This window comes from Staurois parvus, unplaced genomic scaffold (assembly GCF_062004578.1).
Source record: "Staurois parvus isolate SC_StPar_1 unplaced genomic scaffold, SC_StPar_1.0 ptg000166l, whole genome shotgun sequence".
Lineage (NCBI taxonomy): Eukaryota > Metazoa > Chordata > Amphibia > Anura > Ranidae > Staurois > Staurois parvus.
In genome coordinates, this window is record NW_028317962.1 from 3,962,908 (window position 1) to 3,986,935 (window position 24,028).

At 40.8% G+C, this 24,028-nt stretch overlaps 1 protein-coding gene across 2 annotated transcripts in view; it reads left to right on the forward strand.

Moving 5' to 3' along the window:
- Positions 1-24,028, forward strand: part of ASTN1 (astrotactin 1) — a 715,149-nt gene that overhangs the window by 454,254 nt on the left and 236,867 nt on the right. For both annotated transcript variants that reach the window (XM_089676329.1, XM_089676330.1), the window contains exon 4: positions 18,994-19,167. In XM_089676329.1, the coding sequence (XP_089532455.1) occupies positions 18,994-19,167 (174 nt within the window). The remainder of the gene's footprint in view (positions 1-18,993; positions 19,168-24,028) is intronic.

Below are 24,028 nucleotides of genomic sequence, written 5' to 3' on the forward strand. Positions count from 1 at the left end.
TTAGTTGACACAATGGGGTTTATTTACTAAAACTAGAGAGTACAAAATCTACTGCAGCTGTACATGGTAGCCTATCAGCTTCTAGCGTGTTCAATTCAGCTTTGACAATAAAACTTGGAAGTTGATTGGTTTCCATGCAGGATATTAGCAGAAACCTTTATTCTACTGGCATGCCTCTAATTGGCTTTTGTAATCCCTAAATCCATGTGGAATGATAACGTTTCTGCAAAGAATTACTGTAAAAAATGCAGACGCTGTTAAACTATTTGTACAGCTTTTTACTGAATGCAAGCTAGAGGACTCCTTTAATTATATTTTTCCTCATTAAAAAATGACTTCACTTATTACAACTTGCAGTAGTTGTTATAAGCATGGCTTTCAGATGATTACCTTGTGCCTTTGAACTTCAATCAATGTGTCAATAGGCCACACACATTGTTGGTTGGACAATGATTGGTCTCATTACTGGAAAAAAATTCTCCTCCAGTCTTAAGAATATAACATTAGACTTGATGTGCAAATAAGAAATAAAATGAATTAACAAACATGCAAAGTAAAAGGCATGTGACCGTGACTGACCGAGTGCGCAATTTATTCTCTAGTGCACCAATCACCCCCTCCCATCAACAAAGTAATTAGGAACAAAAGGTTAGCTCTACTCAGCCATTATTTCAGGTATAAAGGAATGGATTTCCCTTCTTTAAATATATTATAATATTTTACGTACAAATTATTTATCATGTTAAGTACTAAAAAAGTTTTTAAATGTTTTTATCAAGTAGATATGAAATATTACATATAAATGTTTACTGCTGTATGACACAGAGAAGGGACATACCAGACCTTGCAGCATGCTCTGTAAACCGGGCCTCAAGGATGTAACTTGTATTTTATGTTTGTTTGTAGGATTTTTAATAGAATTTTAAAAAATGTCACATGGTAATCTTTTTATCCGTCAAAGAAAACTAAACTCAAAATGACCCAAAACCATAATTCCTGCCTTTTAACCACTTGACCTCCAGAAGGTTTTACCCTCTTCATGACCAGGACATTTTTTTTTTTTGCTTTTCAGCACTGTGCTACGTTAATTGGCAATTGCATGGTCATACAACACTGTACCCAAATGAAATGTATTATTATTATTATAATAATACAGGATTTATATAGTGCCAACACTTTGCGCAGCGCTTTACAATATAAAGGAGACAGTACAATTACAATACATTTCAGTACAGAAGGAATAGGACGGCCCTGCTCGTGGAGCTTACAATCTAAAGGAAGGGGGAGGTGATACAAGGTGATAGCTGCGGGGGATGACCTGGCGGAAATGATTCAAGTACAGTTCTTAGGTGGAGGTGGGGTAGGCTTCCCTGAAGAAGTGAGTTTTCAAAGATCGCCTAAAGGCAGACAGGGTGGGGGCTGACCGGACATGCTGTGGTAGGGAGTTCCAGAGGATGGGAGAGGCTCTGGAGAAGTCTTGGAGGCGAGCGTGGGAGGAGGTGATGAGGGAGCTAGAGAGGAGGATATCATGGGAGGAGCGGAGTGGGCGATTTGGCCAGTATCTGTGGATGAGGTTGGTGATGTAGCTAGGGGCAGTGTTGTGGATGGTTTTGTAAGCTGTGGTTAGTATTTTGAATTTTATACGTTGGGTTAGTGAAAGCCAGTGGAGGGATTGGCAGAGAGGGGCAGCAGTCGCTGATCAGTTGGTAAGGTGTATGAGTCTAGCAGCAGCATTCTTAATAGACTGAAGGGGGGATAGCCTGTGTAACGGTAGACCAGTGAGGAGGGAGTTGCAGTAATCGAGGCGGGATATAACCAAGGCATGGATAAATTGTTTTATGGTGTCATTGGTCAGGAAGGGGCAGATTTTGGAAATGTTACGGAGGTTGAGGCGGCAGGATTTAGCCAGTGAGTGGATGTGGGGCCCAAAGGAGAGGTCAGAGTCTAGGATTACGCCTTGCACCCTGGCATGAGGGGAAGGACCAATGGTAGTGCTGTTGATCTTAATGGTAAAGTCATGAGTGGAGGAGGAAATATTACAAGCTCAGTTTTTGAAAGATTGAGTTTAAGGTAGTGATGTGACATCCATGCTGATATGTCGCTTAGTAGATATGTGATATGTGAGGAGATTGAGGGGGTGAGCTGGGAAGTGGAGAGATAGATCTGGGTGTTATCAGCATTAAGGTGGTATTGGAAGCCATGGGAGGTTATCAGTTGTCCCAGGGAGGAGGTATAGAGAGAGAAAAGGAGGGTCCCAAGAACAGAACCTTGGGGTACCCCAACAGAAAGAGGAAGCAGAGCGGAGGAGGAGGAGTTGTATGTGACACTGAAAGTGTGATGAGAAAGGTAAGAGGAGAACCAGGAGAGAGCAGAGTCACGGAGGCCGATGGAGTTGAGTTTACTGAGGAGGAGCGGGTGGTCGACTGTGTCAAAGACAGCAGAAAGGTCAAGGAGTATGAGTATGGAGTAATGGCCATTGATTTTAGCAGTTAGTAGGTCATTAGTGAGTTTTAGTAGGGCAGTTTCTGTGGAATGTTGTGGGCGGAAGCCAGACTGTCGGGGATCAAGAAGGTTGTTGCCGGTGAGGTAGCAGTTCATACGGTTGTGAACAAGGCGCTCGAGAAGCTTGGAGGCAAACGGGAGCAGGGAGATGGGTCTTAAGTTATTCAAACAGGTGGGGTCCAGCAAGGGTTTTTTGAGGATGGGGGTAACCAGTGCATGTTTGAGTGGGGAGGGAACGGTGCCCATGGAGAGTGAAAGGTTGAAGATGTGGGTTAGAGAGTTTAGGATAGAGCAGGAAGGAGGCTGCAACAGTCATGAGGGGACAGGATCCAGGGGACAGGTGGTGAAGTGGGCCTTGGAAAAGAGTTCGGTAACTTCCTTGGTGGTAACAGAGTCAAAGGAGGAGAGTGTAGGGTTTGGTGTTGGGCTTGGTATGTTGGTTAGAGGAGGAAGCTTGACACTGGATATCTCATCATGAATTGTGTCGATCTTCTTCTTGAAGTGACTGGCAATCTCCTGTGCAGTAAGTAAGTTGGTGGGTGGAAGCAGTGGGGGGGGGTGGAGTAAGGAATTAAGGGAAGAGAAGAGTTGATGAGGATTGGATGAGGGGGTCTTGATGAGAGTGTTATAGTAGGTTTGCTTAGCAGCATGGAGGCTGGAGTTGTATTTGAGAAGAGCGGATTTGTAGAGGGTAAAGTTTTTCAGGGATTTATGTTTACGCCATGCTTGCTCAAGAGTGCGGCTGCGTCTTTTGAGACTTCTGGTGTCATCTGTTTGCCAGGGTTGTGACAGGCGAGGCCTGGTTCTGCATGTAGAAAGAGGAGCAAGAGCGTCCAGAGAAGATGATAGATAGTTGTTGTAGTCAGATGTGGCCAGCTCTGGGCAGAACAGGGGTGCAATTTCATCATAGAGGCACTCAGTAGCGGAGTGGAGAAGGTCAGGGCTGAGGTGATGGAGGTTTCTACAGGTAACGGTTTGCTGGTTGGAAGCATGGGATGTGTATAGTATGTATAATATATATAGTTTTTTCACACAAATAGAGATTTCTTTTGGTGGTATTTGATCACCACTCGGTTTACTATAAAAAAACAACCTATATTTTCTACTTTCTGTTATAAAACATGTCCAATTAAATCAAATTTGTCATGTATTTAGACCAAAATGTATTCTGCTACATGTCTTTGGTAAAAAACAAAAATCCCAGTAAGTGTATATTAATTGGTTTGTGTGAAAGTTATAGCATCTACAAACTATGGCATGTACACTGGAATTTACATAGGTATAGACGTTATACTAGTAATGGTGGTGATCGGCAACTTATAGTGTGCCTGTGGGAGTGTAGTGGCCAATCTGGCACTAAATGACACTATCTGAGAAGGACACTAACTGACTAAATGACACTAATATCGTTAGTGACACCTATACAGTGAGCAGTGATAATACTGTGCACTGTACTAATGACACTGGCTGGATGATCAGGAGGGAAATCAATGGGTTAACTGTGTGTCTATCAAGTGTATGCAAGTGTAATGTGTCCTGCTTTTACTTGCAGATCTGGCTGCTTTTTTACCCTGAACTCATAGTTGGTTTCAGGGAGAAAAAACAGCCAGATCACTGTCAGTGTACAGAGTTCTGTATTTTGTGTGTTTGCAAAAACAGAACTCTGTGCTGTAATTGGCCACAGCTGATCAGCAGGTATACAGCCAAAATCATTATCTGTAACTTTGTAACAAACTCGTGCTGTGTCCAATCATGGCACAGGTCAGCAGGGGGCACGTGCAAAAATGCCCTGAAACCCTGAAAATAAACTGCAACATACAAGTACTGCACATCGCTTAGCCTCCAGCTGCAACACGCTAGCAGTAAATCTACTGTTAGCAGGCAGCAAGTGGTTGAGGTAATCATAGAAGAGCGCCATGGTTGTTTATTTTTATTGGTGGGGGGGCAAAAACAAACGGTATAACATAAGCATTTGCAATTTTGCAGTCCCAAATTTGGCCATTTTTCCATGACCCCTAATAGGGAGATTTTCCCCTACTTCCTTCCCCTTTGACATCCACACAAGAAATGGTGGTTGTGATAGTCAATAGGACAGGAAGACGCCAAAGCAATAACAACATGGTCTACTGTTCTCCAGTCTACTACAAATGTGTTTTGTTTTTGTCTGTGTTCCTGATTCCTCATTGCTTCCACCTTCCTATACCATAGACATGATGAAAACCATTCCGGTCTCTGATTACCTTTATGGTCAGCCAGCAGAAACGCTATCTGGTCACTCTGATTTCCCTGCGGAACTGGAGAGTCTAAAAGAGCCATGGGGAAACACCCCCTCCAGCTGCTTTTAAAAGATAGCCGACCATCGGCTCTAAATAACAATACTGGGATGATGCCTGCAGCTACAGGCATCATCCCAGTATAACCACTTGAAGTTGAGCTATGTACGGGTACATTGCTGGTCGTCAAGTGGTTATACTCACCTGCTCTGTCCAATTATACTGCACAGAACAGCCCCTTACCTCTTCTGGGGTCCCCAGTTGGTGCTCCCTACTCCTCCTTCTCTGTGTGCCCCCTTAGCAAGCTCTATGATCTGGGGGAACATGTGTGGGCATGCTCCAGACCTGGGCTGTGTCCATCCATAGAGACGCACAGTGCGGCTCAGCCCCACCCCCCACTCCCTCCTCACAGGGCTTGATTGACAGCAGCAGTAGGAGCCAATGGCTCACTGTTTTCAGCAAAGCCTGTGAGAGCAGGAAGAGGGTAGAGAAGACCTGCAGCTTGGCACAGTGTTGGATTGATACAGGACTCAGGTAAGTGTTTAGAGAGAGAGGGGGGAGCACAGCAAGTGCTTTTTTACTTAATGCAGGGAATGCCTTAAGGTAAAAAAAAAAGTTTTAACTTTAGAACCACTTTAAAGTGGAGTTCCACCTGATAAAAAAAAAGTCAGCAGCTACAAAAACTATAGCTGCTGACTTTTAAAATATAGACACTTACCTGTCCCTCGGTCCAGCAGTGTCCTCACCACCACTGGTTTCATCGGCTGTCTTCTCTTCTTGCCGCAGGCATCCTCAGTGTGGGCACCCGGCTGTGACAGCTTGCAATTTCACAGCCGGATGCCCACTATGCATGCATGAGTAGCACTGCGCTTTGTGAATGGCCCCGTACTCTTCTGGGACCTGTCATGTGTCCCAGAAGACTACAGGGAGGGAAGGGAGGAGGACAACTTCTGCTCTACCCCCGCTCCCCAAAGGTGCCAATCCTTAATGGGGAGCGGAGGACAAAGGCTTAAAGTGGAACTTCCCCTTTTGGAAGAGTTGAAGAGTTGAAGCTACATGACAACTCGATAGCCAGTTACTCTAGTGTGCACTGTCTAGTACATGAGCATGTAGGAAGGAATAAATCAGTTGAAGGTCTGATCCCTTTCTAATGAGACAGCCATACCGGTCTAAATTCCCAACTCCTCTTATAGACAAAAAGCTGCCAGCTCGCAGTGTTAGAATAAGCCATCATAAGAAGGTGGGAGTGGGCACATCATCTATGTGTTCACAGCAAGTAGAGAGGTTGTCTCTGATCAACATAACAACCAGATACGGAAAGAACTTTGGTGGAGTAAAAATAAAAAAATTGTATTTTTAATAAAACATCCATTTGAATGCTAGTTCACCAAAATCATGAAAGTACTCTTTATTTACGCAAATAAACCACAGTCACTCCATCATTATGTGAAATTAGCTTCATGCACTTTGACTGTTCTGGTAATAACTCACCTGTTTTGCTTCAAATGAAGTCTCTTTGTAGTAGACATACTGCAGAGGCCCCCTGCTGTACATGATTGCTGTGTGTTCAGAACAGAAAGGGAGAAAAGGGACTAGATTACAAGAGAACAAACTGAGCCTCTGTCAGGCAAAATGGATTAATCAAATAAGAGGCAAAAACAGACCAAATTGTTATTTCAGAAAAGCATTATTTTGACATTAAAAGGTCTGCTACAGTATTTTATGTGTAACCAAGAGATGTTGCTTTGCAATATGCTGTAGATATTTTCAAACTGATTTATAGGAACCAAAGTACTATACCAGCCCTTAGATCACTAATCTGCCTTGTAGTGATGTAGGGGCCAGCAGATGGAACCACAGCACGTGGACCAGGCATCCTACTTATCCAAAAGCATGCTAGATGCAGATGATTTTTAGCAAACCTAGTACACACTATGAGAAAATTGGATAGATCATCCAATTTTCCTCAAAAGTGCACATCATGGTGTAGTTGGAATGGTATTGACTTGTAAGAATATTCTTAGCCAACAAAGGCAAGCATAGCTACATATTGTTCCTCATATGGAATTTTTTGTATGATCTTCTTATCATATATACGGGCCATCAGTCCTGCAACAGAGTGAAGACTAGCAGCATGGGTGGGGGGACAACTATTATTAACTGTTTTCTTTACAGATTGGGCTTTTGTTATGTAGCATTTACCCCCAAAGGAGCCACTTGATGTGTTGGGTCCCCTATCCTTGTGCCCATGACTCTACTAGCAGCTCAGTACTTTCTGACACATCTAGCTGGGCTGAGGGTATAGATGCAGACACCTGTACATGTAAATATCCCCAAACACAGCAACACATACACACCAGAAAATGACAGACCTGTTTAAATACCAGCCAAGTTTATTGTAATTGGTGTAACTAAGAGAAGGTTATACAAGAATATCTCAGGAAGGAAAGGTTATACTGAAATGGGTTTACCATCAAAGGTTATAACACAGTAGTTAACAATCAAACATTAGTGAATAGTAATATACTATAGTAGTAATTAACTGAAATACCAAGCAAGCTTCAGATGATGAATACTGAATAATCCATCACTTTTCTTAAAGAAGAAGTAGGGCTCTTTTGACTCTACTTCTCCAATGGGTCACAGGAGTGCACTTAGTTCTCACTCCTGTGACCCAGATTCAGTCAACAGTAAGCTAAAGACCACTGTTCGTTGATGTCACTCAGCTGGTCCAGACTTTGGAGGGATCCTGAATTTAAAGTCAGGATACACCGCCATGCCTGACCAGCATTTGGCTCTCATTGTGCTGCTGAGAGTCTGAATCAGCAGCTCTGGCCCCCTCCACAGCCTAGCACATCAGTCAGCGCTGAAAGGGCAAAGCAGAGAGCTGGTGACTGACATTGAGAGACCTGAGCAATGGTTTTTGATTGCTCAGTTCTTGGTTTTAGAGATGGAGGACAGATGCAAAATTGGACCAAAGCTGCATCCACCTACATGAGCATGTAAGTTTATTTTTTGGAAATTACACACCGCTCTTTTAATCTACACAGGGTAAACTAACTAATGGGGGTGGAGGGGACCTATAGGTGGTTACCTACAGTCAACAGTAAGTAGTCCACATGTACTAAACTTTCTGCTTGCCAGCTTATTGGAGCCAAACACCTTGCATTGGTGTACCCTGGATAGTGTTCCTTTGAGAGTTGGTGCATACAAAAGTAAAGTGTTCCTAGCCAGCAAGTCTGTTCCTCTGTTAGGCTACAGTGTATTGTTGGCCAATGGCCGCTCACTTGTATAAGCAGAGGCTTTCCATCCTAGCACCAGATGCAAAGGGCTTTTCTCCTTTCTCTGGTGGTAATCTCAGCGTGTGACTCTTTACTGCACAGCAGACTCCCCTCTCCAGGTTGCAATCTCAGGTGGGTTACAGTCTGTATTCCCTGGTCTCACCAGAGAAAGATAGCCTTCTTCCTCTTTTCACCCAGGAAAAATGCTCCCGTTTAATGTCTCTCTTGGGAATCGTGGTTTTATACTTCCCACAATCCTCTATTTTTCTCTCTTGTACTCCTTGTTCCTGGGCACCCTCTGGTGGATGGAGGCAGAAAATAACATGGACCATATCTTTGTAGAAGTCTTTTGTAGGTATACTCACATAAGCAGCAACAACACAGGGAGACAAAAGCTGCTCCTCTCCTTTCAGTTAAATGCAAAGCTACATTAAGGTTCCTTTTTATCTGGTCACTTTAGACTAGCGCAAAGTGCAATGAGGATGAGCAAAGAGCAATTGTTTATAACTGCCAATCAGAACCCAGGTCCTTCTTCTGTTAGCTGCAGGTGCTTCCTCCTGCAGTGCTGAAGCTGAAGTTTCCTGGGTTATGATGTGGATAGCCCAGGAGTGTTCAGCAGCAAGGTTTAGGTCAGGTTTAGGTCTAGCCTAGGCAAGAATTTAGGCATGCAACAGGGTAGATCCTAAAATACAAAAAAAATAATTTATACTATGGAGGGTGAGGAATTCAATAGGGAAAAGTGTTTTTTGAGTGAAGGTCTACTTTAAATGCACCTGTGCACAGACTCAGGAAATTATGTAAATAATCCCATCATGCATTAAAAGATCTTGAAAACAAACTGTTCTGAATCAGCAGCATAGATGGCCAGATCTGTGTGGCAGGAAGCTGGGACCAGACTGTGTATGCTTTAAGTGAGATTTATTCACTATGAAATAAAATCCATACAAACACCAGCAAACATAAAAATATAAGTGAACCAAAAACCCCAGTGACAGAATGCCTAACTAATCAATAGTGAGGGTCCGAACACCACCCCTGTTCGGTTCACGGTCGAACATTCAAACCTAATGAAAGTTCAACCACAAACTTCAAACCAAGACAATTCACTAAGCGGTATCTTACCACATCCAAGTATGCTGTAAGATACCGCACAGCTACTACAATACTGTTATATTATTAAGTCATGCAGTATTTTAGTAGTGAAAACATTCTTTAACCCCACTGATGGCTGAGTGTAAAACTTTCAGCAATTAAAAAATTAGCCAAAAAAATGGCGTGGGGTCCCCCCCCCCCATCCATACCAAACCCTCTGGGTCTCATATGGATTTTGAGGGGAACCCCCACCCTAAGCACCTTGTCCCCATGTTGATGGAGACAAGGGCCTCTTCCCCACACCCATGGCCGGTGGTTGTAGGGGTCTGTGGGCAGGAGGCTTATCAGAATCTGGAAGCCCCTTTTAACAAGGGGCCCCCAGATCCTGACCCCCATTCACAAAAAAATAGTGTAGTGTAAAAAATTACAGTACACAGTCTTTGACAAGTCCTTTAATAAAAACAAAAATTTTAAAAATGTCCCCTGAAGTAAATTCAAAGTCAACCATGATGCCCGCTGCCACCACTGACCTGAAAAAAGAAAACAAAATGGTCAGGTGCATTGCTTTGGCCATTCACAATGCACTGTTAGAGCACAGTGCATTATGGGGTGCGGCATGCAAATGCCCTTACTGTTCGCTGAACACATGAACTGCCAATGTTCAAGTCAAACATACGTTCAACTCAAACATCATGCCCAACATTACCAACTAACCTAACAAACAGAAAGCCTACCTAACAACTAATTACACACAATATATATATATATATAAAATGGGGAATACAGAAAAGCAGGGGAAAAGTGGAAGTTTATGGAGCAAATGGGAAGGGGGAACCAAAACTGGGATCAGGATCAATGGCAAACAGAATCTGGCAACAGCAAAACACTTGCATGAGAGGTACTAGAAGGGAAGGACCTAAATACCCTCCAAGCAGCCAGCATCAAGTCAAAACAGACTGGGATTTACTGGCTGCTGGAAAACACCTGCTGGTGGAAACTGGAACTACAACGTTCTGCTCTAGGAAGCACAGTGCCACCAGCAGGTGATCCAGATCCCGACACAAACCATCTCTGACCTCTCTAACTACAAGTACTGTGAAGTCATTCATTCTCAAAGACCCTCAAAGATCATGAGAAAGATTTTACATTTGAGTTTAATTTGGTGTCTATCAGTTTAGATTGTACTCACACCAAACTGTGCCTGAATTAGATTGTCTCCTCTTTCCACTCCCCTGCTGGGGTGCACTCACACTGTGCTAGGAAGTGTTCCTGAGTATGCTTACATCATCACATTTCAAGCCAGACCACAGTAATCCCTGCTTCCATGCTCAGTGTTTTTGGGAGAGTTCTGTGCTCAGGCATGGTTTGCACTTACACAGGTGAACCATGTCACCTCTTCCAAGTAGTTCTGAGCACAGTACACATAGCCATTCCCAGGAGCACTCACATGAAACATATGAACATATGAAAACCAAGGAGTTGAGCCATAGCCCATGTACAGTTAAAACTTCCAGCATGTGTGCACCCTTAGAAAGAATTGGTGTTTGTTAACATTGGAGGGCTGAGAGGCTGCCAACATTCTGTAGTAATAGAAAGTTAGGGGGAAATAGGGATTTTTGTGCCTCTGTTGTGAACTTTGAAGAACAATTTCTCAAAGATGCCTATAGTTATAGTGGTGAATGAGGGCTTGTTTTGAAATTTTACTGTTTTTTCAGAATATGTAAATACTTTAGTGTGAATAATTACATAGTTACATTGCTAGCTTGGCTGAAAAAAGATCCAGTTCAACCAAAAAAGAGAAAAAAAAGTTCTAATCCTACACCCACAGTTGATCCAGAGGAAGGAAAAAAAACCCAGCAAAGCATGATCCAATTTGCTCCTGTAGGGGAAAAAATTCCTTCCTGATCCCCCGAAAGGCAATCGGATATTCCCTGGATCAATTTTACCTATAAATGTTAGTAACCAGTTATATTCTGTGTATCCAAGAAATAATCCAGGCCTTTTTTAAAGCAATCCACTGAGCTGGCCAGAACCAACTCTTGAGGGAGTCTATTCCACATTCTCACAGCTCTTACTTTGAAAAAACCTTTCCGTATTTGGAGATTACATTTCTTTTCCTCCAGACGTAAAGAGTGCCCCCTTGTCCTCTGTGATGACCTCAGGGTGAATAACTCTACACCGAGTTCACTATATGAACCACTGATGTATTATACATGTTGATCATATCCCCCCTTAATCTCCTCTTCTCAAGAGAGAAAAAATTCAGTTCCTCTAATCTTTGCTCATAGCTAAACTCCTCCATGGCTCTTATCAGTTTGGTTGCCCATTTCTGTATTTTCTCCAGTTCCCCAATGTTCATTTTTTGTGAATCGGTGCCCAAAATTGAACTGCATATTCCAGATGGGGTATTACTAATGATTTGTATATGGGGAAAATTATATCTCTCTCTCTGGAGTCTATACCATATTTAATACAAGAGAGGATTTTGCTCACTTTAGAAACCGCAGCTTGGCATTGCATGCCATTATTAAGCTTGTGATCTACCAGAACTCCCAGATCCTTCTCCACCATTGATTCCCCCAGTTGTACCCCCCCTAGTATGTATGATGCATGCATATTCTTAGCCCCCAAGTGCATAACCTTACATTTATCAACATTAAACCTCATTTGCCACATAGTTGCCCAATTAAACAGTGCATTGAGGTTGGCTTGTAAGTTGGAGACATCCTGTAAAGATGTCATTCCACTGCACAGCTTGGTGTCATTTGTGCATAGTCTGGACACATGTTCATTTTAAGTGAATTACATTGTGTTGACCTTAAAAGATACTGTGCTTTTTGAGATAATTGTGTCTGGGCCACTTGAGTCTTGGATCTTGATAAATCTGTACTGCTTTTGCACTAAAACCAATTCCCTCTTTCACTTTATGGTGGATCCTGGGGAGGCTGTATGCTCCAACCACCAGTTGTCAGTAACCGCCAGGGTCACATACTATGACAAGGAGCTGAAATGAAGAAATTCTAGATCTTACAATCAAAGCATTCTGTAGCACTATGCAACCACTATTCTTTTGCTTGTTGGTTGCATGGAAGAACTAAGTATCTCTGATATCTCCAGGTATTCCTTTGCATTTCATTTTGCCATCTTTGAACAGGGCAGATCTCATCCATCTCTCTGCAAGAATAGATCACTGGAGTAATGTGTTATATATCGCTTGCTGACAGGGATACAACTCTGAAAGAAAACACAAATATAGAGAAATCCAACCAGCATCTGACCCTGAACTCCACTGATGGGGCGTGCACAGCTACCAGTGATACCATATTATAGCGCATTCTGAAATTCTAGAAGGGAAAGGCTCTGGTACAGATGTGGTTGAGAGGGCAGTGAGAAGTAGAAAGATAAACAAAATAATGAATGTCTGTTTTTCTATTCATTTTTGCTACAGATGTACAGGCCTTTTATTGTATCCTTTGTATTTAGTGTGAATTGTTTTAAGGTTTGCACTGTATACAGATGATTTTATTCAGTGTTACAAGCACCTAAGTTTTCTCTACAAAGCAAGAAAAATGTAAACATTTGTAATTGAGAAACTACCCCAAGAAGGTTTAGGTTTTGGTCTTCTCCACTACCATAGGTTTATGACAAATCCCAGGCATCCTCCCAGTTCACAAATTGCACATTTTCAAATGAAGCCTGCTAGAGTGGGTTTATTCACATTTCACATGTGGTTTTAGGTGGTTTTCCATTGACTCCTGAAAGCGCATCAAAGTAACACATGGTGCATCTTTTATGTGCTTTCAGAATACACACAGTCTATGAAGAACTCAATTGGATTTACTAAAACTGGAGCACTCAGAATCTGGTGCAGCTGTGTTTGGTAGCAGGTCAGGTTCTAACTTCAGCTTGTTCAATTAAGCTTTGACATTAAAATCTGGAAGCTCATTAGTTTCTATGCAGATTTGCACCAGATTTTTGCAATCTCTGGTTGTAGTAAATCTACCCCAATGGGTCAATGACAACTGCAGTGCACTAGATGAGAGTTAAAATCAAGCTCCCAATGCTACAAAATATATAGTGATATAGCATAAATATAAATAAATCTCACATTTATTTACAATACTAGGAATTTGGGCACACATTATAATTAATTTATTGGATATGAGTTAATGACACATATACAATATATGATTTAAAAATAAGGTTTTTTATTGAGTTCACACAGACAGGACTAAGTGCCACACTACTGACACAAAGAATATACACGTTAGCAAACATAGGGACACATGGGAGTCATTTACTAAAACTAAAGAGTGCAAAATCTGGTGCAGCTCTACATAGAAACCAATCAGCTTCCAGGTTTTATTGTCAAAGCCAGACTGAACAAGCTGAATTTTGAAGCTGATTGGCTACCATGTACAGCTGCACCAGATTCTGCGTGCACCAATTTTAGTAAATCTCCTCCATAGAGTGTTGGCAGCTCTGTCCACAATGTATAAATTTCTGTGGCACTGCTCAAGTTTCATAATCCTTATTTTAAAATTTACAAGCAGTATTCACAAAACTGTGAGACAAAATCAGGCAGATTCACTCATACCTCCTCTGCAAAACTCTTTATGATAAGCATTATGATACTGCTCTGCTTTTTAAGCAATGATAAAAAGGTGGATTTATATTTTAAAACAAACACATATAATATAATATTATAATTTATATATATATATATATATATATATATATATATATATATATATATATATATAAAATGTATTTAGTTTTAATCATATAGCACTGAGAACCATGCATGGGTACTGAATCAAGCTGATCATAATAAATGATGTCAGGATGCCAGAGTCAAAAAGTCAGTGAGTCTGTGTTGAAGATGTATTGTCTATATCAATTTCCGGCTATAAATGTGGAGATAAATGCCACGCTCCCAGACTCTGATAATGAGCATGTGCGTATGTCAGAGATACAATAGATTTGTCATGAACATGCATCATCTAATGGCTAAGAGCACTTAACATTTATGTGCATATCATGTATACAAAAAAAAGTTATCTGATCAAAATGTGCTTATAAAATGGATGTGAGATATATAATTAGACATGTATTAACTCAAATATGTAGAGAAATGGGCAGTGATCTAAAAAACAATCATAAATGGATTAGTAATTTCCATATTTCCCAGTATGATATCACTTTATTGCTTCAAGACAGTCTAATTTTATATTTGCATGGTGTTAGGTAATTTTCTAAACACTAAGAAAAATGGGGCAGCCCTCTGAGGTGCAGTGCAGATGTTACGGGATTGTAAACGGGATGTACAGCCTCAAATCCTCTGACAGTATTCCCACCTCCCGTTGCTTTTATGTTAACTATCTGAACTGGCATCTCTGGGAACAAGTTAAGAATACAGCTAAATTTTTTTAAAGGTTGTTTGCCGCTCATTAGGTTTCTTACTTTAGAAGTTCAAAAAAGGCAAAAATGATAGTGTTTGATGGTAATGTAAAGATCAGGAGATTTTACTGGTGTAATGATGAGGGAAGCATGAGCAGAATCGAAATGTCATAATATGATTAATCTTTTAATGTGCATTAAACTGTATCTTCAGCCGAAACTTTTTCTTCTTTAGTTTTTAATAGGGTGTTAAATAGTTAGAAGCTCAGTCATGTTTTTTCAGCTGAAGAGTTCCCCTCATTTATTTTCTTGAAGTAAGTAAAAATATCTCCAAAACCTTTGGAACCTCCTGTTATAAAATTTGGAATTTTCCCAGTGACAGTGAACTGAAAGGCAAATCTAAAGGGGTATATTTCCCAGATGGAGTAGTACAGCAGTAGTGTTTTGGTACACCCTGAACCTATATACATTTTAAGAGTAGGCCTTACATGATGCAATTTTCTTTCCTGCAACCACGTGTTGCAGGAAAGAAAATCACTTGATTCCCTCATTAATACAGTCAGTGTTGATGGGGGGAATCCCTTCCACAGAGCTTTGTGTTCTCCCAGCAGGTGGGAGGGGGGAACTGCCCCTGCCAGGAGAACACGATAATAGCCTCTAGCAATAATTGTATATAAAATTTGACTTGCTGGTTGAACACAAGTTGTACATCAATTGACTTGGGTACTTTGGTGCAATCAGCCTGCCTATAGATGATTCGAATTGAACCATCTTTTGGCCGGCTTAAGTGCTGAAGTGATAAGAGACGGGTGGTGCCATCAGGTAAATCCAAATATAATGAGAATCACCAGCCCATCAGAGGTTCCGTTAAAATGATTTGTGAGGCACAACATTTCCCTGGGTGGGAATGAAAAAAAGACAACAATAAATTTCCCTGATATGGTTTCTATTCCTTTCCTACTGTAGCTTTACCCTGCTGGGAATAGCTGGTTCCTCCCTAATAGTACAGAGGCTGCCCACCACTACAAGCACCAGTTTATTCATTCCATCACAGGAGAGAGGTTAGGACATGGGTTACTCCAAATTCAACACAGTAAACAGATGGACACTCTTGTCTAGGCTCCCACTCCAGGATTCTGCTGAGGACAGGGGAATGGCCTGTACTCTGAGACTCTATGAGAGCTGTCTCATTCCACAGCTACCTCTGGCACGCATATCCCAAAACACACACAGTCACCAGGAATCAGTTCAGGGCCATAACTCACAAGTCCCCAGGACAGCTGCACACCCACCAGCTTTCTCTGGACATAATCCAGTGAGGGAGACAATCCTTCTTCAGACCTGATCACTATGGTGAAGGCCCACAGCCAGCTCTTCAGGAAGATCTCTCCAGGCCCTCAGCCCTGAGACCTATGAGACCTCAAAATCAGCTACACAGTCTACGAGCTACCTTAACGCGGCAGAAGCCCCCCCCCCCCCAAGGCTTGGAACCCTCCTGGGGAGAGAGAACAATCTCTCTGGGGCTTCAGATTATCCCTCCATCCACCTTCTGCTCACTCCTCTCCAGGGATTGGACAGGCCATGATAAACATTCAGGCTGGTCATTTGAATCTCCCTCCCTATGTTCTGGAGGCTTCTTCCAGAGGCAGGGGAAAGCAATAAAACTTCCAGCCTGTGAAACTCTGAGCAGGCCAGAACAAACAATCACTGCTCCCTCAACTACAGAAGGAGCCAAAAACTGAATCTGTCTAGCATCTTATGGTAGGAGAGTGCTACATCACTTTGTCCAGTATTTAAAAAAATGGGTTTTAGCATACCGTTATCAGTTTTATCATTTTTATAGCACTTTATGACTTGCTTCATTATATTATAATTACTATTTCAGTTGTGTAACATCACGATTTAGCATTCACAAAAACTGAACAATTGTATCCTTGTTCCTGCAAACCAGTCATACATCTCCTATCCTCAATATACCCCAGCATACACAGAACAACCTTAGAATGGTTGGTACCTTGTCTTCTGCTTTCAGTACATGCATAACTGTATTTATACCTTGGGAGAAGAGAAGCTATGGCATTACTTTATGCTATATCATAAATGATGTGTGTGTAGAGAAATGATTAATAGAGACTGGATTGAACAGAACTTTGTAGAATTGGCAGCATGTGGTCTCAACTATCGTTTAAGGCCAAGCTTTCTCACTATATTCTTAGCAAGAAATACAAAATTATAATGTTTGAGCAGAGTTTGTCCTGTTTTCACCCACCTGTAGTGGCCATTTATATAATGAATCAAGCATAGGTCAGGTGACATTCTGGCTCAATAGAGAGAAAAAGCGCCCTCTAACACTAACAAGGACAGGGGTGAGATCTTGAAGGTGGTCAGATGTCTCCCCTTTAGGGATTATTTTGCAAACTGACAAATGATGAAGCGGTGCAGACCCACCTTACCCCCTAAAGTAAATACAGTGGCTGCCATTGCTGACATCTTTTAAAAATGCCAGTTCCCTAGTTGTCATGTTGCTCTAATAACTTCATCACTTTCCATAATCAATTTTCCGATCTGCTTGCTTGATCCAGTTGAGGGAAACATAAAACGTCAGGCACATAGCATTTTCAAAAGGTTATCTGCAATGGCAGTCTACATGTTTCTTTAATTCAGACTTTCTTTAAAGCTGAACTCTAAACAAACAGCTAAACACGCAGATAAAATAGTAATAAGTGTGCTGTATTACCTGGCAAAGGATTTGTATTTCTATCCTTCTCACTCCTGAGATTTATACAGCCCTGCCACACAGCACAGCCACATCTGTCAGACCAGGAAACCTGATTTTATTTAACACTTACCAGGTCTTGTCCTTCCATCAGCCTCTGACTAAAGAGCAAAAAGAGAAGCAACAACCTGATGAGCTCATCTTTCTGTCACTGTGCTCTCTACTCCTAACAGTATGCATCTTTTTAGCAATGCAGCACAATTGTTTGGGTCCTTAGGCTGCTTCTACCTTTTCCACTCTGAGCTCTCCTGTAATGAGATTACACGAAGCGTATGCTGTGTCATATTGAGGAGCTCACAATGCAAGTCTTTAAAAACACATTTATTTAAACTCATGTTTTAAAGCAGAAGTCCTGACTAATACTATCTAAGCATAAACCTGCTCCACACCCATTCTAACTAACTATCCTGTAAAGCAGTGGTTTCCAAACTATGACCCGGGGGACGGATGTGGCCCTATGCTTGCCCTTATCCGGCACTTGGGGCAATTTTTTTTCCTTCTGATACAAGACACTATTCCTCTCACTGACACCAACAAGGAGGGCATAATTCCTGCTACTGACATCAACAACAGGCACTATTCCTCCCATTGACACCTATGATGGGGCACTATTCCTCCCATTTACACCAACAATTGGGCACTATTCCTTTCACTGAAACAAACCATGAGACACTATTCCACCCACTGACACTAACAATGGGGCACTATTCTTCCCACTGACACCAACAATGGGGCACTATTTCTCCAACTTACACCAAGAATAGGACACTAATCCTTCCCCTAATGCCAAAGATGCATTATTTACTCCCAAAGACGCAGGACAATTTCTACTCCCAATGACCACAGTCCGACCCCCCTAAAGGCTGAAAGCCGGTAAACTGGCCCTTTGTTTAGAAAATTTTGCTGTAAAGGAAAGATGTGTATACATATCTAATCTAAGGGTGATCCAGTATGGTCTTGTGATTGGGTCCCAGCGCTGGCTTCAGGGGAGAGGAGGGACAGCGGATAAAAGATGCCCCATAGTAAGTCTATGGGTGACATCACTACCCAGGCATTGCAGCTGTTGTTGCTGCCTCTTCTGAAGCCGGCTGCTGGGGAGATCACATAACCAGACTGCACCGCCCCTAGATTAGGTAAGTATAAGCATCTTTCCTTTACAGAGTAGTTAGTATAGGTATTAAAATGGGGGTGGGAGCAGGTTTAAGATTAGATAATATTAGCCTGGACAACTTTAATGAATACTGAGCTGCATTAATTTGTATTTTTTGTATCTTCCTGGCATTCAGCTTTAAATTTATCTCGTATTTCCTTGTGCCATTATTGTAATATGGTCACATTTAGCCCCATTTACTTTCATAACAAAACAAACGCCTCCAAATGTGTGATTCTTTTAACAAAATCGCTTCTAACATCCAAAATGATACTCTCCACACCTTTTTAGCTAGTATTAGCTTTGAATGCACAATTAGGGGTTCCTGTTAGGCTGCTGCAATTACTACCTGTTAGCCTGACAGTTCCTGAAAATAAAAAATTGCATTTACCTGCCTGCTCTATTGTAGCATAGCTATATTATTTGTCATTTTTAATGTCCTTGAATAACTGCAACAATTTTGGTGTGCCAATCACACAAGTAATTTTCTTTTATTTTCTCCACATCTTGTTGTTCCAGTTTTCGCTCTGAATTCTGCGTCCTCGGGAGGTGAGAATGCTAAGATGTCTCTGATGAGCAAGTACAAGGAGAGCATGATATCTAATAGCTCAGCCGACCCCAACAACCAGCCCACGACGCTGCTGTCACACGGGGCTTCCAGCCAGCATAAGCGAATCAACAGCAAATCGCGAGGTGCCCGTGTGTGAGAGGGTCTGCGTGGGTGTATTTTTTTTGCATTGCGTAAATGCCTGTTTTGCTAATTAATCTCGGTACATATGTTGAGCTGAATCAGAAGTGTGTGTGTGTGCATGTGTGTATAAGACATATTTGCTATACTGTCTATATAAGTATGTGTAGTTTTGAATGACTTTAGACTAAGCTCTTTATAGGGAATTTACAATGTAGCATCTCACCGTGAAGAATGTTCTCATGGTGCTGTAACACATTTTCCGTTGTTTACACTGCATTACTGTGTATTTATCTAACACTGTGCATCAACTGCAAAAACTGCAGCTAGCGAGAGTGGGAGTTATCTCCAAATCCACCAAGTCCATCAAAGGATTCAATAATAAATATGTAAAGTTTTGTTCCCTTAAGTAAAGATAAACCATTTTTAATTTAGGCGAGTAGCAATTTATGTTGTAATTGAAAATATTTTACAGCCCAATAACATTTGTTTCTTAGCTTTGGAAAGAGTGGGGAAGGGTTAGAACCTCTGTTAGCTTTTAATTGCTGATATGAGAAAAGAATCTGGAGGCAAACCAGAAACCATTCGAATATCATATGAAAAAGGCTACACATGAACAACCCATTGGGGCTCAAAAAGGGAATTTTGTACAGTGGACATTAAATAACATACAGCAAAACACGAAATGTCCTTCTCTATAAATACAAATATATTTAAAAATTACATATACTGTATGTATATTTTTTCATGTATTTCATCATATATTTTAAAGAGAAGTATGGATTTAAAAAAAAATAAACATGTATACTCACCGCTGTAGCTGTCCCCCGCCACTTCTATGACTGATGGCTCAGTTTTCATCCTTCAGTGAGCAAAGAGCTGGTGACTGTCAGTCACTGACTCTCTGCTCTTCCCCTCCATTTCTCAATGGAGTGCTGGCCTGTGTAGGGGGCGAGAGCTGCTGGCTTAACTCACTGAGAGGCTGAGCAAGCTGCCGGTTCAAACATCTGGGTGTATCCTGACTGTAAAGTTGGGATCAATTGAGAGCCTGGACTGGCTGAGTGATGTCAACTGACATCAGCCTACTATCAGCTGAAAACTGGTCACAGGAGTTCAGAACAAACTATAGCCAAAATACATCTTCCTTAAATATACAGCAACAAGTATATATATATATATATATATATAATTTTTTCTTCATATATTTCATCATATATTTAATTTGTGAACCTTTTATTCTTTGTCAGATTTTTTCATATATGGTTCTGATTGTGTTTTTATAGGATTTGTTTATACCACTGATGAAAGAGACACAGTATACTAAAAGCCCGAAACGCAATGGCTAAGTGAGAAATAATGTATTAATGCATCCTTGAATAAAAATTGGCCATGTTTTCCTTTATAAGGTTTGTCCCTATGAAGAGTAGGGTGTTTACATTTAACTGTGTATTATTAAGTTTTCATTCCTGTCTATGTCCCTGTTAAGGATATTTCTCCTCATTTTGGGGTTGATTTACTAAAGGCAAAATTGTCTCTTTGTTATACAAGGGAAGTTGCACTTTGGGAATTTTCCCCAGGGCTTAGTGAATTTCACTTTGAAAGAATATTCAATAACGTCCAAGGAAAATACAAAAACAGCATTTTTGCTTGGATGATGGAAGCCAACAGTTGAGTTGCCTCATTCACTAAGCTCTGGTCAAATTCCCTTGTAATGTGGAGCTCCCCCTGCAAAGTGAATAGGGTATTTACCTTTAGTAAATCAACCCTTTTCAGTCTATTTCCTGGGTGTCAGACAGATGGGAAATCTCCCTCTATCATGATACGGACAGCAGTAATCACAAAAGGATTGAGAAGGGTTATTAACCTCTATCAGGATTTAATTGCTGTCTGTGGCCTCATTGGGAATTTTTTTCAACCCCTGTCTGATTTAAAGGTAACAGAATAGCCAGTGAGAAGAAATAAGAGTCACAGACATAACTGAACAACTGAAAGAGGTTCTAATTCTTCCTTACTTTATCCAAATCTAAAAATGTTTTAGTAGAAATTAGGCTTTAAGGGGGCAGTGCATCCCAAACTCATATTTAAGTTTTCGGTAGATGCTTAAGGGTTAAACTTCCTAATGGTTTCCTCAGGCAGTGAGATCTGCATGGCTGAGTTTCCATATCTTCTGCAGCCCTTACAAGTGGGTCTCACTCACCTAATATTATTGTGAACGAATAGGAAAAAGTGGCAATGTGACCAACCAGCACCTCTAGGTGTGTGGAAAAAAAGCCAGATGAAGGAGGTGTTTTCCCATGCCACCAAGCTCTACATGTAACAGAAATGTTGTGGGTGAACTGACCCTTGAAGGTAGAACACCATCCAAAACCATCCATTTTTCATATATATAAAGACAGGCCAGAAGGAGGTCAGGGAGTTAGAAATGTAAATTGGTAAATGAAGGTTAGTTAGAGTGCACCTATTTCGTTAGGTGGACATACTTCTGGCAGGAGTGGCTCCAGGGGTGGTTTGAAGGAAGGAGCTGGAGATTTTCTGACGTTGAGTTAACTTCCCACTGCCCTATATTACCAGAAGTAGGATTACCTGATTTGAAGTCATGTTATCTGGTAAGTGGGTTGAGGGTCTTTGAGGATGGTCAATTTGGTAATGATGTGAAATCATCAGGGACCCATTTTGGATGTGGTATCTTCTCTCCAGTGTGGTCCACGTGTGTTGACCTGATATTTAATGGATTAGGATGTGTTTGTGGTCAGTTTGTAAATTGGTTGCTGAGGCATTGTGAAGCAGCTGGGGACTTATTGTATGGACCTTCACCCCCAGTCCTATTCTGTCATTTTTGAATTTTGTATCAAAATGATGATATGGCCATTAAATCCAATCCAAGAGGGGTTTTCTTTGGAAGTAGGGCAACAGAGCTGAGGATGGCCAAGCGCTGGGGATATGCCTCCTGGTACCCAAACAGCAACACAAATCTGTCAGGCTTTGGAGAGACTTTACTCATATCTTGTCCTAAAGAAACAACAATTATTGAAATGAAATTTCCCCAACTGGGAAACAGACATAATTTAATAAACAATAGGCTGCTCTCCAGATAGCTAACTTTTCAAGTTTTGTATATTTATGAAAGGAAGACATAACAGTAAATTGTAGTACATGCACAAGATCTCCCCACAGTTCCTCTCTATAGACAAAGACAAACTCTCAGCTACAAGCATCATATACATTTTCATTAGAACAGGCAGGAGATCCAGGCTTAAAGTACAGGATAAGATGGAGGTGGAAATGACAACGTGTTGGAGTAAAAACCCCTTTCTCAAGTGAAATCCACCTCAGACGGCATTAAAACATGACAGAATTTTTAACCCTTCCCTACTTTAACAAAAATATACAAACAAAAGTTTTCATTGCCGTACTTTGAGGAATGTTTTGGCAGTACCTAGGGATAAAGAAGAGAGAAACACAAATGTATAAAACATATTGTCATATCATTTCCATGTAAAGAAAGTAAAAATGTAATGTGATTTGTTGTTCTTTTTGTGTGATTGTAAATGGTGTGGTGTTGATTTTCTTTTTACAATTTTGTTCAATGGGTTCAAGTTAGAGGTAGAACATAAACCTGCTCAAGACAGTGGGATAAATAAGAAACACGCATGTGTAAGAAACAGACACATATGTGATAAATTACCTATATATCAGCTATAAAGTCCCTGCAGTAAGGTTTTTTTTTAACCTTGTGGGTTATTCATTTTGCAGTGACACTTTTTTCAGCATTTGTGGCAATTTAATGATAAGACTGTTGTGCCTACATTTATACTAAACCCTGTTATTGCATGTGTTGATCATATAGAAAACTTTAATCATTTTTAACGTTTCAGTAGTAAGTTATTGTACCATGTTAGCCATAGATCATAACAGAAGAGTGAAAACATAGGGGATACCTTTCATACCTTTTTAAAAAAATACCCTGTGGTAGTCTATGCCCAGTGTTCGGTGAAATCTGCCTGGGTGCTGTGCAGCAGAATAACATGAATGGATAAGCGTATCTTTTGTGTAGGCAAATACTGGTCTTAAAACAAGGGAATATGTCCAAACATGTGTATTATATCCAACGTTTTGATAAAGCACAGTCCACCTTTGTCAAGATTTCACTCCATCGAAATAATATATATTAAACATGTCCTGCTTTTAGACCCTTGAGTGCCTACACAACTATATGTGTATCTGTAGCTTAATGAATATATTTATTGTCATGTAAGCCTTTGGAAATATTCAGCTGTCTTTGTTTGGTATGGTGTCCTGTCCATTATCATTTAACTGTCTACATGGTTATATACTGTATGACAATAATACACATTCATTACTTGTTGTTCGTAAGGTTCCGTTAATAAACACTGCTTATTTCAACATTATTATTTTTTGTGTGCCTTTGTTAGTTGTGTGATAACTTTGTTTCAGATCAACATGAGCACCAATGTATTTAATTGATGCTAAATATAATGGAATTGCATTTAGAATAATAGTCACTTCCTTCATTTTTAACAAAACTCCTATAGATGATTTGTTCTCAACTACAGAGAAAACTTGACACCTGGGTACTTTGAAAACAAGGTGAAGTGTAGCTTAAATAGTTTGAGCAGAAAACCTGTCAAAAATCTTGCAGTGTTTGAAGAATAAAGGAGAAGCAGTATTAGAATCTAAAATCATGCATAGGTACCTTTACGCCATTTTACTAAGGAAAGTCAAACCATAGAAATACAGAAAGGAGCACCAGACCAATACTGGATGAAAGAGGCCAAGATCATTTTAATTGTTGGCAAAAAAAGTTATATAAAAATTACTAATGCATTTTGGGGACAATATCATTCT